The 17,855-nt window shown below is 36.2% G+C and overlaps 1 protein-coding gene across 1 annotated transcript; it reads left to right on the forward strand.

Annotated features, from left to right (window-relative positions):
• The first annotated feature begins 38 nt into the window (after positions 1 to 38).
• LOC130631863 (uncharacterized) lies at positions 39 to 17,107 on the forward strand. Its single transcript, XM_057444430.1, has 6 exons — positions 39 to 912; positions 11,653 to 11,820; positions 12,602 to 13,905; positions 14,215 to 14,566; positions 14,832 to 15,658; positions 15,994 to 17,107. The coding sequence occupies exons 1-6, from the start codon at positions 519 to 521 to the stop codon at positions 17,035 to 17,037; spliced, it is 4,089 nt and encodes a 1,362-aa protein (XP_057300413.1). The 5' UTR covers positions 39 to 518; the 3' UTR covers positions 17,038 to 17,107.
• The last annotated feature ends 748 nt before the right edge of the window (positions 17,108 to 17,855 follow it).

Genomic DNA, 17,855 nt, shown 5'->3' on the forward strand with positions numbered 1-17,855 from the left:
AAAATTAGTTTTAGCGAAAGATGAAACATGATCTACTCAACAACATTTGCATAAAATAACAAGAATAGAATAAAGTGCAGATTCAACCGGCTTTGAAGACAATTCTTGGCAATCTTGTGAAAACTTGCCACAACCGTGATGACTGTGGCAAAAAGCCCTGTGGTCGAAGGTGGACAAATGTTAGAGTAGCATTTGCTGGTAAGAGATCCGTCGGTAAAAAATTTGCGTTGTTTAATTTTTTTGTTATTTACCAAAGAATTCGTTATTTTTCACGGATAAGGATGTTTTTTTTGTTCGAATAGATTCGGCTATTTTTTTTTATTTTTTTTTTAAATAAAGAAGGGTCTTAAAGAGACAGAAAAGCCTAATGCTTGTCCTTTATCCTCGCCCCCGCTCCCTGACTACAAAGAGTAATCTGTATGCGACAAGCCTTTGCGAAGGTCTAGGGCGAGTACTGGACACTAAGTAGATATGAAACGCGCCTGTGTTAAAACTACGAAGATAGGTTACATGAAGACATGAGTCTTTCTTTGTTACACGAAGACAGAATGGACGACACGAATGTAGAAGAAGAAAGCTCAGATGCTGCTGCTTATGGCTTGGTAGCGCTTTGTGATCAAACTTTTGAAGGAGTAAACGAACAATGTACGGAAGAAGTTGTTGAAACTTCTGACCAGGTTGTAGCTGCAGAGATTAACGAGGATTCTTCAGTAAAATTATATTTTCAACATGTTGCAAAATCTGCAGAATCCAATGCAATTGAAGAAGAAGAAGGCATTGTCATCAATGTTGCTGATAATATTATGACAGAGGAATTCGAATCACAAGAAGCCATTAGTCGGGACCGACAGATTAAACAGGAAGATGAAGGATTGGAAGAAGTATCTCTCAATATGACTGAAGAAAATAAAGGTTAGCTTATCTAGCGTACGATGGTACAATTTCGCCACTTTTTCTAAAAAAAATAGTATTTAACGTATCGCTTTGTGTTGCACTGCCCTGTTGTGGCTTATTTTGAATATTAAACATAGCCAGACACCGACAATTAAAAATAATGCGTAACAAAAGGCCTGGAAAAATGGAACCAAGAGCAGTACAATTTCGCCAGCATGGGTACAATTTAGCCACCTAGGTTTTAAACTGTGAAAAAGAAACAAAATATTCTGGGTAATCTATGTAACTCAGTCTAAGTCCATTGTGACGTGCACTTTGGTAAAAAAATTGCATTTACGAAGATTCTTCGATCTATCAAAATAAAGTCTGGCAAACATCACAGTCGTAAGGAAAAAAATGATCAGCGAATCACGAGTCTGGGAAAGATACAGTGAAGATAGATAGATAGATAGAATCACGAGTCTGGGAAAGATACAGTGTAGTCGTCCACAGAAGTTTGCTTTGCTTATCCAAGCCTTGTATTTTGTTAAGCATGAATCCATAGAAGAGCCGTAAATCAATAAAAGTGAGTGTAAACACCTGACAGTGGATAAACAGAATTTATTTCTTCCTGGCGAAATAGTACCTCTGTACGTTACTTCTAAACATAAACAGTGAAAAACGATTGTATTTTTTAAGAAACCAGGGCTTTAAATATTTATTATTATGATATTTTAGCTAATAGTGCAATAGATGAATTTCTGCAAAACTAGAATTTGGTGAAGAGAGGTCTTTTTTTGTGGATCTCTTTTCCTGGAAACATTATTTCAGGTTTTAAACTATTATTATGTATATATAGTTTGATGCCTTGTGAATTATTTCAACTCATTTAAAGTCCTAACAATGCCTTCCTGTAACGAAAAGACTGACTGACTCATTGAAAATGGAAATATATTAATAAATCAAACAATTACTATCAACATATCAACTAGAAATACAAATCACTAACACTAACTAGCCTTTCATCGACCATCAACTTTCTGCGTTCCATTCAAGATCTCACAAAAAATTTTTAAAAGATAACTGTATAGTGCATAGCATTGCCTATCTGAATAGCAAAATATGTTGTCTGTAACCTCGTAATTGAGATAACAATCTGATAGCCAGCTTTCTGTAAACTTTATTCACAAGATCGTTTACGTATACCATATGGCTTGTTTGCTTTAACAAGCCTGTTTAATTGGCTAAAATTAAATGTTGCTAATAAATTTAATCTGTAATATTTAAGATGCATAAAGAGTCCTAGAGTATTTAATGCTCGTTTTGAGCTACGCAGACTTAATTGGGACCTGCACTTAACTAGACAACTCCCAGCAACATCCAAGGGCCCCCACAGTGTGCCATCTCCCCAATTTCCCTCACTTAGCTTGGATTAACCCAGGGCTATGGTAACATTCACGCGCCTATGTTAAATCCCCGTCAAGAGAAATCGAAACCCTGGTCTCCTGCATAGAGTACAAGAGCTATAACCACTAATCTACGGCACCACCAAATATGCATATGCAAGATCCTAAATGTCCTTAGCAAGGTTTCATTCTGTGATAATACAAAATTGGCAAATAGCATACAGTAGTGCAACTCCACCATAAGAACATAGAATTTTGCCATCCTTTGTGACACACAATGTTTAGAACTCTCGTTAAATGATGTGCTCCTATGAATCCTTTTTTAATGAAAATAATGTTGAGTAAAGCAAATTTATGCAGATTGCTATATACTTCATAACTTTCAGGCCCATGATCTCCTTGTTTTTATTTTTATTGGATGGTGTAACAATGTTGTCAGGTCTCATTTTGATAGATCTGAGAAGATTCACTTTGTAAACCTAAATTTGGTACCTGACAATTCACAATGGTTTTAAAAATAAATATCAGGCTGACTTGATTCAGTTTTTTTTATCCTTAAAAACTATTTGCTGAAACGATATCTCCACTGTCGAATTTGTACAACCTCCATTCACATTTGTTAAAGCTATATTTCTGATACACAGGCTGTTCAACAATAATTTTAATAAGCAATAATAAACTCCTAACGTAGCAATAATATTTCATTAGTATTTACCATTCATAAAAAGAGATGATTACCATTGTACACTATATGAACACAAGACAGATGCAGTGCAGGTGACACAAATAGTTATACATTTTAAGATTAAGCAGAATAATGCTGAAGCGCAATCATCATCATCATCATTCTTGGCTACCGTTTTCCATGCTAGCATGGGTTGGACGGGGTATATTAATGACCCTCTTTCAATCTGATCTAGATCTAAACTTAACTTCCTCTCTATCAAGTCTGTCCTTATAACCTCCTGCCAAGTCTTTCTCAGTCTGCCTCTGGGCTTTGCCCCAGGAACTATCAAGCCTCTACACTTTCTTACCCAATTATCCTCCTCCATTCTTTCCAAGTGCCCCAGCCAATTCAATCTTCTTATCTGGATAACATCTTTAATTCTACGGAGACTTAGCCTGCTTCTTAGCTCATCTGAACTCTTTCTGTCTCTCAGACTGGCATTACACATCCACCTAACCATTCTCATATCATTCCTTTCTAAACGGTCAAGATCTTCCTGCTTCACTGCCCATGTCTCACTACCGTACAACATAACACTTCTTACACAGGCCTCATACAACCTACCTTTTACCTCAATTGACAGGACTCTGCTAGTCAATAAAGGAAGTAACTCTCTAAACTTTTTCCAAGCAGAACCTATCCTGCAAGTAACACTTCTTCCAACACCCCCTTCACTGCCCAACATATCACCTAAGTAACAGAAGTTCTTAACTATCTCTAATGAGCCACTGTTGTACATCATTAAAGCTGGAAATACTTCATTCTCTATAATCTGACCTTTGCAACGCTTGCATACAAACTGTATGCCAGCTCTTAACCTTCCACTAAAACTACTGCACTTCTTATGTACCCAATGCTTGCAAGTCTGACAAAAAATTGAGTTACTACCAACTCCTTTCCTGCAAACTCCACAAGGCCACTTTCCAACTACAAGGTCACACTTGGCTGCAATGCTACTTATCATGACTTTAGACTTTGCTGTGTTTACCTTCAGCCCTTTCTCTTCTAGTCCTTTCTTCCACTTCTCAAACCTTTCAACTAATTCTTCCATCGACTCTGCTATGAGAACCAAATCATCTGCATACAATAACTCCCATGGACAACCTGTTCTGAACTCCATCGACAGCGCTTCTAAGACTAGAATAAACAACAAAGGACTAAGTACAGAACCCTGATGTACACCAACATTTACACTAAATTCATTTAAATTAAGTGAATCGTTAATCCTGACACGACTTCTAGCATTGCTGTACATAGACTGAACCATCGTAACAAGCCACTCATCCACACCTAATTTTCTTATAGCCCACCAAATAACTTTACGTGGCACTCTATCAAAAGCTTTCTCTAAATCTACAAAGGCAAAATAGAGATTCTTTCTCTTTCCTAAATACTTTTCCTGAAGCTGTCTGAGTAAAAATATTGCATCTGTAGTGCCACGCCCTGGAACAAAACCAAATTGTATCTTATCTATATCAATTCTTTCTCTAAGTAACTTATCAATCACTCTTTCAATAACTTTCATTACTTGATCAACCAACTTCAAACCTCTATAGTTACCCCTTTCTAATGCATCACCCTTGCCCTTGAAACAATTCACTATTACACTTGACTGCCACTCACTCGGAATAGCACCATCCTTTATAATCTGGTTAGCAAGACTTGTAATAAGCTCAACTCCAATATATCCAGATGCTTTTACCATCTCTGCAACAATACCTGATACTCCTGCAGCCTTGCCAATCTTCAATTTCCTAATAGCCTCCACTACCCATTCTGTCTTGATCTGCATAGCTGGCCCTTCTACGACATCATCATCAGACAAATTATCCTCGTCCCAATCAAACTCAGTGTTAAGCAACCTCTGATAATGATTCTTCCAAGCTACCCTTTTCTCCTCCTCTGTGCTAGCCAAATTCACTTCTCACCTACAATATCTTGATTAGTCTTCTTCATTTGCTTTGCTATCTTGAATACCTCATTGCGCTGGTCTTCCCTTCTTAACACATCTGCAAATCTGTTTCTCTCTGCTTCTGATTTTGCCTTATACACTGCTGTACGAGCGCGACGCTTAGCTTGTAAGTAAATATTTTTACTACCACCTGACTTCCACTCTTTCCAAAGTTTCCTCTTTTCCTCATCAGACAATCATGTCATCAGACAAAAAATCTGGGTTATCTGAAATGTATTCGCTTTTACAACATTTCTTTTTTAAAAAAATAATGACGTAGAAACAATAATATATATTGTATTGTAACTTTCTAGTCTTATCCTGGCTGCTCAACCACACACCGCAAAATCCCACAACATTGCTTTTGGACCAACCATATTGCTGCAAATCTCGTAGTTTATAGAGCATCATTAATCTTGCACTGTTAAAAGGTGAAATATGTGACTAACCTGATAATCGTTGTAGCTCTGACTTGGGTTTAACACAACAATCATTAAACACAACAGCAACACAACAGCAACGCAACGTTGTACCAATGTATCAGATCTGCACCAAACAGAACAAAAACCCCATCCAACACTATTGTTATTAGTTATACTGTCTAAACAGGAACAGTAGGTTAACAATCTTCCCCACTTTTCTTCAATCTGTATGTACACTATTTACACATCACCAACTTGAGATTAATGGAGCCCACCACGCTGAAGGGTTCTCAATAGTCCCTCAGCAGGTGCTCCTCTTTTCGTCAGACAATTTGCAATTTGTTTCTTGCTATCAATCCACTTTACATCTGTTATTTCTCCTCTGTCAATCATTTCTTTAAGTATAGACAAATCTATCCGTAGTCACTTATCCACAACAAATTTGATCGAATGCACTGCTTCAAATAGTTGTCGACTGTCTGTGTAACATATAATGGAATTTAAACCATTATGAACACATACTTCTGTCAGTAAATTTGATAACCAGAATGCTGCTTCTGCAGCTTCAATTTGAATCATAGTTTCTGCAGCCATTGTACTCCTTACTACTCTTTGCAGGCGCTTTGACTGTCACATAATGGGTGATAGATTTCCACAGTCGTCTTTCAGAAATATTATATATCCCCCTTGAGATCCTCCATTTCTAAGGTTTGCAAAGGGTGCATCATTGTAGACTTCAAGAGTCAAATTTTTCATAGTACCTTTAAACTGTAAAATAACATTTTCGTTTTTGGCTTTTACCAGAACTTTGTTGCCTTTCAATAAATCATCTATTGTGGCTTCCTTTACTGATGCTCCTAATTCACAGACTTCAAACATGATATCGGGTCTGGTCTGTCCACTTAACCAGCACAGCCTTTCTATTAAAGCTCTGAATTCCCTGATCTTATTTTCATTCAGTGGATAATTCTTCTTCCCCTTTCTTTCTTTTTCTATTTCAATAGGTTTAATTTCCTCAACATATGCATTTTGGTTGATTTGAATGGTAAAATCACTGTGCTGGTTCAAGCTTAATCCAAGATAACGAAATACAGTTGAACATTCAGATCCAACAAGAAACACTCTCCGTAAAGGTTCTATAACATTTTCGATGAAATCCTCATTCCCGCCCCAACAAAAATCATCAACATTGTGGCCATTACTCCTGATAAATGTTGACCATGATGCCAGTAAAATATTGCAGGATCACTCACTGAGACATTCAGATTTATGAGCTCTTCTTTTACACGCAAATACCAACAGCGAGAAGCATCCACCAAACCATAAATGCATTTCTTAAGCCTCCACAAAGAATTTTCATTATCAGCTTCTTTTGGAGGTTTCAGGTAAACAGTTCTTTCAATTTCCTTTCCGTGTAAAAATGCAGATTTGATATCAATAGAATTGCATCTCCAATTACTGTAAGCAATGAGGGTGAGTATCAAACGCAAACTTTTCTTCGAGCAAGTTGGGGAGTCTTTTAAAATGTCATTTTCTATCTCCTGGAAGCCCTGTGCAACTAATCTGGCTTTCATCTTTTTCTTCCCATTCAGTATTTTCTCAGTCACGACCCATCTTGCAGACAATGCCTTTTGCCCATGATTTTCAACATTTTCAAAACACCAACACACACTGACCAGTACCTTAACTTCGAATCAAACCATCAGAAATCTTGCAAAGAAAGTGTCATATTTACTGAATCGTGCCAACAGCGTAGTCAGTGACAAACAGGAGAGGAAAGAAGAAATTCAACGTGTAAGAAATGCATTAATCGCAAATGGACACAGTCATAAAGTCATCACGCAAGTAGAAAATAAAATGAAGAGAAAATGCAACAGATACAACAAGGAAACATTAGAAGAATTTATCACATCAGCATTCCTACCCTTTGTACCATGTACTACCGAGATCCTTCGTCGAGTTTTAAGGCAACACAAGATCAAATGCAGGACACCCTAAGAAGCACTTTGTCTAAACCAAAAGGCAAAATAAACCTGGAAGAACAATGCAATGTGTTTACGAAATCCCGTGTAAAGATTGTGATGCAGTGTACATAGGCAAAACAAAAAGAAAGTTTAAGCAACGAGTACAAGAACATAGCGCACAGTGAGAAACGGAGATGTGAAGAAAAACAAAATTGCGGACCACAGCTGGAGCAGAAGTCATGAGTTTAACTATGATGAGAAGAAAATCATTGACAGAGAATCCAGAACAACGGCTAGGAAGAATAAAGAAACCATCAACATTGTAACACGTAACAAACACATAAACAGCATCTCGTATCAACTTCCTGAGATTTGGTTACCAGCCCTACAGAAGAAGTAGTTACCTACATGTAGGTCCGAAAATGTTAATTACGGTAATTAACTGTAATTATCAGCTCGTTTCTGATTGGTTAATTTTTATGAATTTCGATCCTTTGCAATTATATAAATACATGCTCAACATCATTTTACTTTGCCCGATGATGGGAGAAGGATCTCCCGAAACGTCGCCTACTAAACTATCATGTTCAAGAAATGATAAACGTTCCACAGTAATATTTTCATAAACCTTGTTCTTTTTCTATTTTTCCAATTCGTCAATTTTAGCATTCAAGACGTCTGAATCTACAAATTTTACTTGCAAAAGAAGTACCTCTTCTGTGTTTATTGGCTGCCAACTTTCAATTTCCTCCCAATCAACACATGACAATGAATTACTATCTACATCTCGTATATTCAAATAGGATTTATATTTTCCAGTTGCTTTACCACATCTTGATATAATTTCCACATCTTTAACTGTATCACAGTCCTTGAACTTACACTTTGCAAATGACTTAGCTTTGGGTTTAACGGAACCATCAAACCACTTTTGGGTTTGTGTGTCACTGTTTGTTACATCTAAGGAAAGTCGACTTATGCTACTGGTTAGATTATTTGTATCATTAATTTCATCTGATGCAACTTGTCTCTCCTTTCTAATGGCATCCCTTCTTTCTGGTTCATCACTTTGGAAGTTCTGCAAATCAATATCAGAATTTTCAGCACTGTCATCACTATCTCCATCACCTACTACTTCTTCATTCACAGGATTATCGGTGTCGGTTAAAGATATTATTGGTTTATTTCTGCACCTTTCTATGGGAGTAGCATCAATCAGAGAAAAACCTGTGTCTCCTTGGATACGACAAGGGTGCACACGAACATACGAACTGCTATGTTTTATTAAAACCTGTTTGCCATCCTGTCCTATGACACTACCTGGGCCTTTCCAAGCATTGCTTGTGTTTCTTTTATAAAATACCTTGTCCCCAGTTTCAAATCTATCATCACCTGACGTTCTTGTTTTTCTTCTAACCTTTTCCGCTGATTCACTTTGTATGAATGCCTTTCGTGCAGCGTTGATAGCATTTAGATTTGTTGCAACAACATTTAGATTTGTTGCAACTCACTGGAATTCTTTCCTTCTAAAGCTGGTAACTTCGCATTATCGCAGTTTGGAAGATTTGGGTTGAATCCAAAAACAAGCTGGTTCGGACTGTAGCCATTGACATTTTTCAGGGAATTTTTGGCGCTGACTGACCAAGCTACTGCCATGTCCAAATCGACTGTGACTTTATCCTCCATCATCTTGCTAACATTATAACCAGGAATAGCATCAAACCATTGCTCCAAGGGCTTTCTGCAGCTGTTGTGCATATTCTGATGTTGGCATTTTCACACATCGATACAAAATCCTCATTTGCAAATTCTCCGCTGTTATCAATAAGAAATTTTTCAGCAGAACCAAATATGGAAATCCATATTTGAAAGATTCGTTTGATTATTTCTTCTTTCCTTTTTGTTTTGATGACGCACAAAGTATTGTAGCGAGTAAAATGGTCAACTAAATGCAAGAGCCAAACCTTTGGAGAATCTGACCATTCTTTCAGATCTAATGCTACTGTTTCAGTGAATCGTCTTGCCATTGGAAAACCTACAATCGGGGTTGGCTTTGGCTTTTTGAATTTCAAATAAATTTGGCAGGAATGCTCAAGCTCATCAAGATGATTAAAGATCTCAACATCATTAATATTTGCATCTATCAGCAACTGTTTTAGTCTTGAACTATTAGGATGACTGAACTGTTGATGAAGTTTGACTGCAGCAGCCTTCTTTTACAGTGGTGTTTTCTGTTGTAAAACATTACATATTGCACGTGCTTCTTCTTTAATGTCTCCTTCTTTGAACTTTCCAACTCTTCCTATTGGAATACAGTAATGACCACAGGAACTGAAAGAAACTGGTATATCTGTGTTGAAGATAATTATTTTATCGTTGGCAAAGTCTATTCTAGTATTTGCCTTTTTCATAGCTTCCTTGCTTAGCAATAAGGGTAATGGGATTTGTACCACATCTGTGGATAACATCACGCTTCATCTAGCAATTATTGTAGGTAAGGTGATATTTTTAACAGATGTCACATGTTTACCACTTCCAAACTTGAATATTGTTGCACTTTTTCTTTCAATCACAGACTTTAACTCTCCATCATTCAATGTGTTCAGATAACATTGCAACTAATCTTCGCCACAAACTGTTTTGATACACCCAGAGTCAAGTATCGCCATGCTTAAAGTTTCTCCAACAAGATTTGTCATGCTTTTTTTAATAAGGGTTACCTGAACTTCATCTGGTGCTTGTTTTGTTTTGTTTTCCTGTCCCTGACATGTATCTGAGCATGACTTTGCCCAGTGAAAAACTGATCCACAGATAGCACATCTACTAGGCTCACCATTTCTATCTAATGGGTTCAATCTTCTATTCCCATCTGCAAATTTTCAGGTATGTGTTTTTCTGTTGTCTCTAAATTGACTTTGATTATTTTGTCTGTAGGTAGCTCCATAGTAAATGTCTTCAGTCTTCTCGATTTGGATATCATCACTACCTTGACCAGTCATAAAATTTGAGGGATCACTAAAAATCTTTTTTTAGCTGCTCTTTGACTTTGGTGTATTTTAGTTCTGTTAATAAGCTGCTTATGACTTTCCAAAATATTTGAACTGTTAATGAAACGATAAGCTAAAACTCCTTCAGGTAATTCCATATCGTAATTCTTGAGCTTGTTGTATAGTCTTTCAAACTCAATAATATAATCATTCATTGTCATTGATGAAGGTCTACAAATTTTTCAAACTTTTCATATGCTTCATAAGCTGAATGGTGCGAGTCCTTAAGATACAAAATAGCAGGTGCCTGCTTCTTCTTCTCCAGCGAAGTCAATAATTGCCATATCTGTACTTCTTTTTTCCAGTTCTCATAACACATATTAGTGTTATCACCAAGTGTCAGTGGGGCTTTGTAGTGTGCCATCTTTAACAGGTTAGTACACGCTCTGCTACCAGTGTTAAAAGGTGAAATATGTGACTAACCTGATAATCGTTGTAGCTCTGACTTGAGTTTAATGCAACAATCATTAAACACAACAGCAACGCAACAGTAACGTGTTGTTGTACCAATGTATCAGATCTGCACCAAACAGAACAAAAACCCCATCCAACACTATTGTAATTAGTTATACTGTCTAGACACGAACAGTAGGTTAACAGCACACTGCGTTTACCATGTTGGGTATCTTGATTCCAGTACTGTAGTTCTCTGCACATCTTCCATGTTATGTATATAAATGATAAATTCCACTTGATAATTCGTTTCTCTTTTGCACATTTATTAAAAAGAGTATAGTTAATAATTTATCATTTTTTAGTTACTTGTTAATTTTCAGTCTCCTTAACTTTTATGAAACTTTCTTTAAATGTGTATTTACTAAAAAAAATTCAAAGAAAAGTTTTATGAGAGTATGAAAGTAGTAAATTCTTACCCAACCATTATTATTAAAATGTCATTATAATACTTGTTCCAATTAGATAAATTTTGTAATATATTGTCCAAATTTTTTAAAAAATTTGGACAATAAAGGAGAAGGGAAAAATCAGATATGTTTTGATGTGATTTTATGTGTTTAAAACTTTCTTACACTTCACAAATGCACATGGTATAACCTTTCTTTGTTATTTTTATTGTTATCTTTTAAGCGAAAACTTTGTAAACAGTTGGTGTCATTATTGAACAAAAGCCAATTGCAGTCATGTAAAGAAAATTTAACCTCTAAGTTCTTAATGAAGAAATGTATTTTTGAACTTACTAACGAATTGTTATATTTTTTTTCTAATGCCTATTTTCCATAAAAAGTTTTGTTTATCTTATATAGAATCTGCTGGTTGTATGTTGGCAACCTTACATGAAGTTGATATCAATAATGTTGGTAGTAACGATGAAGTGGAAATTACTGAGTCTGATGTGGTTGTGGAAGGATTTCAAGAGGAACAAATTGGTGATACAGATGATGATGTAACAAAAATCATCGTCACTTACGCAGGTATCACTCTTTATGTTGATTGTTTTGTAAAATATTTCAGTGATTGTGACTCTATCCTCACACAGATGTGCAAAAAACCATGAAAAAAATTGAATTTTTTCAATTGTGATTTATTTAACTTGACGTTAAACCTAAAAAACAGTGGTTTTTTAAAGTAAAAAAACATAGGTTTGCAGCCCTAGTAATTCAGTAAAAATCACATTGGCCAACACAAACTAAATTGTCTTGGCAGCTCTCAGCAAATAGTTTTTTTACTAAGTCATTTTTAAGCATTTTTAATGCAAAACAAAAAGCCTTACCAAGAAGAAAATGATGTCATGCTGTCATTTGCATGTTGTAACTATTTCTAGAAAATCTTTGTGTGTGGTTGCGTTTTTTTTCATTTTTTTTTTCTTTGCTGTGCTATTATATTCTTTCATGTCAAGTGGGAGACATATAAACTCTTGGTCTTAAATTCCTTGCCTCCGATAGCCAAAGTAATGTTTAATTGAAAATGATGTGATTTGATTACTTGGTTATTGGCAAACCGTTAAAATGTTAAAATGTTTTTTCATTTGCAATCAAGAGTTTATTTTTAAGACTTAATTTAAGCAAAGAAATTTTTTTTTAATGTTGTGCGAATTCCTAAATATATCAATCAAACAAGCCTTTTTTTCATTCAATATTTCCTAAAAGCACAGTTCTTCTTAGTAAACTTAGAAATTTTTTTCGACGAAAATAAAGTCAATTAATCAGCAAATTTGATACTTAAAGTTCTTAGCAATTTTATTTCTTTTTGTAGGAAATTTATTGGATGAAAGTTATGTTCAGATTTTAAAAAGCAGACAAGCGTTGATGCGAGAAGCTGTAGAATGGAAAGTTTATGCTAAGATGTTACTTGCAAAAGGTTGCTCGGAAGGTGCAAATTTTTATGAACCAGAAGTTTTAACTGTTTTAAAATCTACTGATGACATTGCTCTTAAGGCGGAGATATTATCACGCATTACCGAAAAAGACATGCTTCAGCCTGCTGTTCAATTTTGGGATTTTGAAAAAGTTTACAAATGTTTCGGTGATGGTAGAACTCTGAATTGTCCCAGCTGCGCAACACCTTTAGGGTTTGTTCCGTTCGGTCAGAGATATGCGTTGAGAATGTTGTACGATGTTGATCGACCAGTTTTACTTGTGACTTCATTTTTACGTTGTTTGAGCAAGGGAAAAAAGCAGCATGAGATTCTTGGTTATGATCCACGACTGCTTAGAATGTTTCCAAATTTGGATCTGCCATTTATGTTATTTCACAAAGCTGGCATTACAAAGAGAATGATGGAGTTTATTATGAGTAATGTTATCAATGGGATGACTGTTAATCGTTTGTTTGATGTTGTGAAAACTAAATACGAAGTAAATCATACTATAACATCGCAATTTTTTGCCAATGAAATAGACAGTATCCGAGCACACGTAACCGGTGAAGGTGGTCAAATTGAAATCTCAACAGAAGCCATGTTCCCACCCTATGTGAACTGCCATCCCAGTAAAGCTCTCCTTGGTAGATGCTTTTTAGCATCGTTCAAAGAAAAAGATGATTACTACAAATTTTGCATGCAGCAACTGCTTGCAAATGAGTGTATTATTCTTGATGACAGTTTATGTGTGGGAGCTCGAATTGGTTTACCTGGCGTCTGGGGTAGTTCAATGAAACTCTTTCCTGAAGAGTTCCAAGGCATGTTTCTCGTATTCAATGAATCTAAACATGTTCTATCGTGGACGTTTTTAAAAGAAAATAAATTCTCAGAAGTTCAAGGCGTTCTAAGTGAACTTCGTGATCGACACGTAAAAGCTGGGAAATCGATAAAAGCATGCTTCACTACAAAATGTTGTGATTGGAGAGATCAGCTGAGAAAAGTTTTTGGTAAATGGTTTATAGTAAAGGGGAACTTACGTTTATTTTCGGATCGAGTTGTGAAGGAAATGCCACCCGATCACACGTATTATAAGGATTGTGTTCACGAGTTAATGTTAGTATTTCGAGCTCCAAACGATGTGGGTGACGTCAGAACAGAGTACACTGCTGATCCGGTTGTAATTTCTCAAAATCTTCAGGTGAAACTTCGCTTTTTTTAATACGCATTTTCGCATATTTCTTTACGTACCAATTCTTTTTTGGTGAAAACTTTTATTGACGAGCTACGAAATTCTAAATTGTCGAATATTTTTATTGTGGCTCTTTACCTACATTGAACCTTAAGTTTAACGAAGACTTATTTTTGACCCTTTTTATATCACCTTTGTGTTACAGGAAATACTAATAAAATGACTTTTTAACACCTCTCCTAAATTTTGACATTAAAATGTGTGATAACTTCTCTTAACGTTTTGTGCTTTTAAGCTCTACGTTTTTCTTGTTGCTAGGAGTTTATCAAAAGATGGCGTGACGTAATAGACGATCGTATTCAAGCCGTACTGAGTGAGAAAGCAATGGAGTTACTGACAGAGTTAGAACAACATATTCAACAAGGCTGCCTCAGTGCCATCCCACCTGAAGTTGGTGACGAAAATTTCAACGACATCCACAATGCATTGCGAAAATCTGTTTCGCACTGTCGAATAACAGTGCCTCTTGTTTCTGCGTTGTTCTCCATGTGTTTGCACGATATCAACCGCAATAGGGGAGCACCTGTTGAGTTCCAATATAAACCGTTAACCGACGACGGCACTGGTTCCCTTGGTAACGTCAATTTGGAACCAGTGGAACCACCAGAAGGTCTGTTTACACTTTTATACTGCTCTATAAATAAAGTCAAGTTGTTACAAAATGGACAAAATGTTTAGGGGGAAGGGCCTAACGGTTGCATTTTAACTATTATTTTAAAAAAAGGATACACGTTTATGTCCAACCATGAAAATTTGAGGAAATTTAAGTTTCGTTTGTTTTGTCGGCCGCATTATTTGATTACTTTTTTAGGGGTAGTTGATGAGTTTTCCTCCAATATCTTCTTACGTTAAATTCGAGGTTTTGTTTATTGCAGGGATGTCCACAGTGTCGATTCAAACAGACGAAAACGATGACTTTCAGTTCCAATATCTTCAACCGCTTGTTGTGGAGAAACAAAAAATTCTTCCTGCTGCTAACATGATTCAAGTAATCTCTCAACACTACAAAGTAACTGGAAAAGATATTCCCTTGTTGCTGCTACAAGCGTTGATGTATTATAAATATCAAGAAGATTTTGATGCTTTTGCACCACAAGCAATTCAAAACCTTCGATTACTACCCTACTACTCGTCAGCGTTAAATCTCATCTCGCATCCTGCGTTTCCTAGGGAGCAGAAGGTATTTGACGCCAAAATTATCGATCAAGGATTATCCGAAATCGAGCGAAGAATACGACGACTGCATGTTGACGCGTCGAGCTGTGCACGACTTGCCGGTACTTCTGCCGACTTATTTCATATCCTTGCGAGACAATTAGTAAAGGATAAAATGACGGACAATCTCTCCGTGGAAGTGTTGGAGTACATCAAACAACTCATGTTACTGAATGTACACATATTGGATTTGAAAGAACGAGACCTAATCCAGTCTTTAAAAGAACTTGTCAATTTTCAAGATGGCAGCTTAGATGCGGTAAAAAAAGAGCTAGTTGAAGGCGCTTGTAAAACCCTCGGACAAAAACAAGTTAAACAAACTGAATCTGTTATAGTTATTGATAAAACTGATAACGTCAGCATTATGGAAGTGGAACGTACCGAAGAAGTTACAGACACAGAAGAGGGGGATAACGCTTTGATCTTTTCGACTGATGAAACTCAACATGATGAAGAGAAGTCAACGGAAGCCGAAACCGCTACAAAGGTAATTCTTATTTTTTTCCCAAATTTATTTTAACATGGTTTTTTAATGCAAATTTGAACGGGTAACTTCAAAACTTTTCGGGAATTTTGCGACTTATAATATTGCTTCAAAGAAAGCTGGCGAAAGTGTACATGGAAATAGAAGAATTCTTACACAGAATACTTTATTAGAATAAGTGCATTTTTGGTTTTTCGTCTTTTATTTTGGTTATTAAAACGGCAATATTTTGATCATACTGTACTAAAAATCCTTACAACCTGTATTTTTGTTAGTCATATATAAGTAAAAAGTAACATTCTTCAACTTAAAATGTATACATATTTCTGTACACTTAGATCTGTGAGACGACCAACTTGGATGACATAGAGATGACGGATGTGGATAGTATCCACAGGGATGAAAACACAGACGAAAATAAAATAACTGACACCGATCAAGCTGTCAATTCTGACGTCACTGTTGTCGGAAGTAACGTCACTAAAACCTTTGTGGCTGTTGACGACGTTACCACTGCCGTCGACAAAGACGTTAATGAAACAGACAACGCGAGCGTAGCAGGGAATGAAGATTTCGACTTACTAAAAAAACTTGCCGACAAACTTGGAGCTGTTATTACCGTTATAACAAATTTGGAACACTGCTGGGTTATTCCGATTTTTCCTGAAACGTTTAACTTGTTTTCACCGCATTTTTTTGTTGCTTATCGTTACCAAAGATTCTTTCCTGCTTGGTTAGGAAACCGCGCGTCAGTGTCGTCTATACGCAACATTAATTTAAAGCGTCAAGGTAAAGAACCGCAATGTCGGTGTGGCCGTGGAACGCCTGGTAAAGATGGCCAAGGAAAATGTGTGTCTCGAGAGAACGGTAAATATTTGACAAGATGTATCTGCTTTAGACTGGACCGTGCCTGTACCATATCATGCGATTGTCGTAATTGTGAGAACCCATTCGGTTGCCGTCCTGACGGAATTCGCCCAAAGAAACCGAAAATCCCGTATCGGCAACGTTACGCCCATGAAGCAGCGAAAATCGCAACTTGTAAGAGCTCGGCAGTATCTTCGACTATTGCTACACAAACACCAAACGCGCCAGAGATTTGCGACGTAGATAGCGGTATGGAGAGTTGGGTTTCGCTTGAACATTGCATATTCGAAGCGCTGATAAACGAAATTAAGTCTGATGATAACGTCATTACACCGTCAGAAGTAAGAGACACGTTTAATTCTGTCGTCATCGAACTTTTAGGTATTAACGCCTTAGGTACTGTTGCTTACACCAAATCTCTTGACCAAATAACATTAAAACTTCAACAGCGCGAAAGAGACGTGTCGGAATATTTGAAAATTTATCAAATGCAGGTGGATTTATCGTTAGGATGATTTATTTATCTTAATTTAACATCTGTATGTGTACTATCAAGAGTTTTGTGTTCCTTTTCGTTTTCACAAATTAATGTTTTGGTGTGTCAGTAGTAATAACAACGCAAAAATGGTTGAGCATTCATATAAACTGTCATCCACCGATTTTGTTTCACGCAACGCAAACTTGTCTGAAACGTGTAATATTTTTCAGAGTATAGCTTTATTTTGATTCACATAAAATAATAAACTAGTGCAAATGTTGTGTAAAAGTTAAGATTGTAAAACCAACTTTTATTGACTTCATTTAAAAATGTGGTTCTGAATCTCGCTAACATTCATGCCTTCTGTCAGATCAAAAAATTCAGGAAAAGTCAAGAAATTCGTTAAATAAATGTCCTGGAATGACATGAAAAAAAATTGGATAATAAAAACGACGAATGTCTACTTATAGCACAGAAGTAAATATGTGAATTTAATTGGTTTGATTGATTCCATGAACATTTCTTGCCTCCAGGTTTGCTAAAAAACAGTAGTAGGAAATTATAAATTCTCCAATTAACACCATCCCTACAATTAAAATTCAAAATTTAAAAAAATGCCTGGTTTTTAATGAACGCCCGTCTTTAACAAACGTCAAAAAGTGTTTATCAGAGTTTTTTAAATTCAAGCAGTTTACGGACTGTCCATTTTCTTATAAAAAGCTATATATTGTTTGTTAGTATAAAAAAGTATAAAAATGCTGCATGGGTACAGAAATAATTTGTTTTTCACCACTCGTGGAAAGGTTTAAAAGCTAATTTTAAAACTTTTGGAAGTAAAAATAGGAGATATGAAAC

Source organism: Hydractinia symbiolongicarpus, chromosome 1 (assembly GCF_029227915.1).
Source record: "Hydractinia symbiolongicarpus strain clone_291-10 chromosome 1, HSymV2.1, whole genome shotgun sequence".
Classification (NCBI taxonomy): domain Eukaryota; kingdom Metazoa; phylum Cnidaria; class Hydrozoa; order Anthoathecata; family Hydractiniidae; genus Hydractinia; species Hydractinia symbiolongicarpus.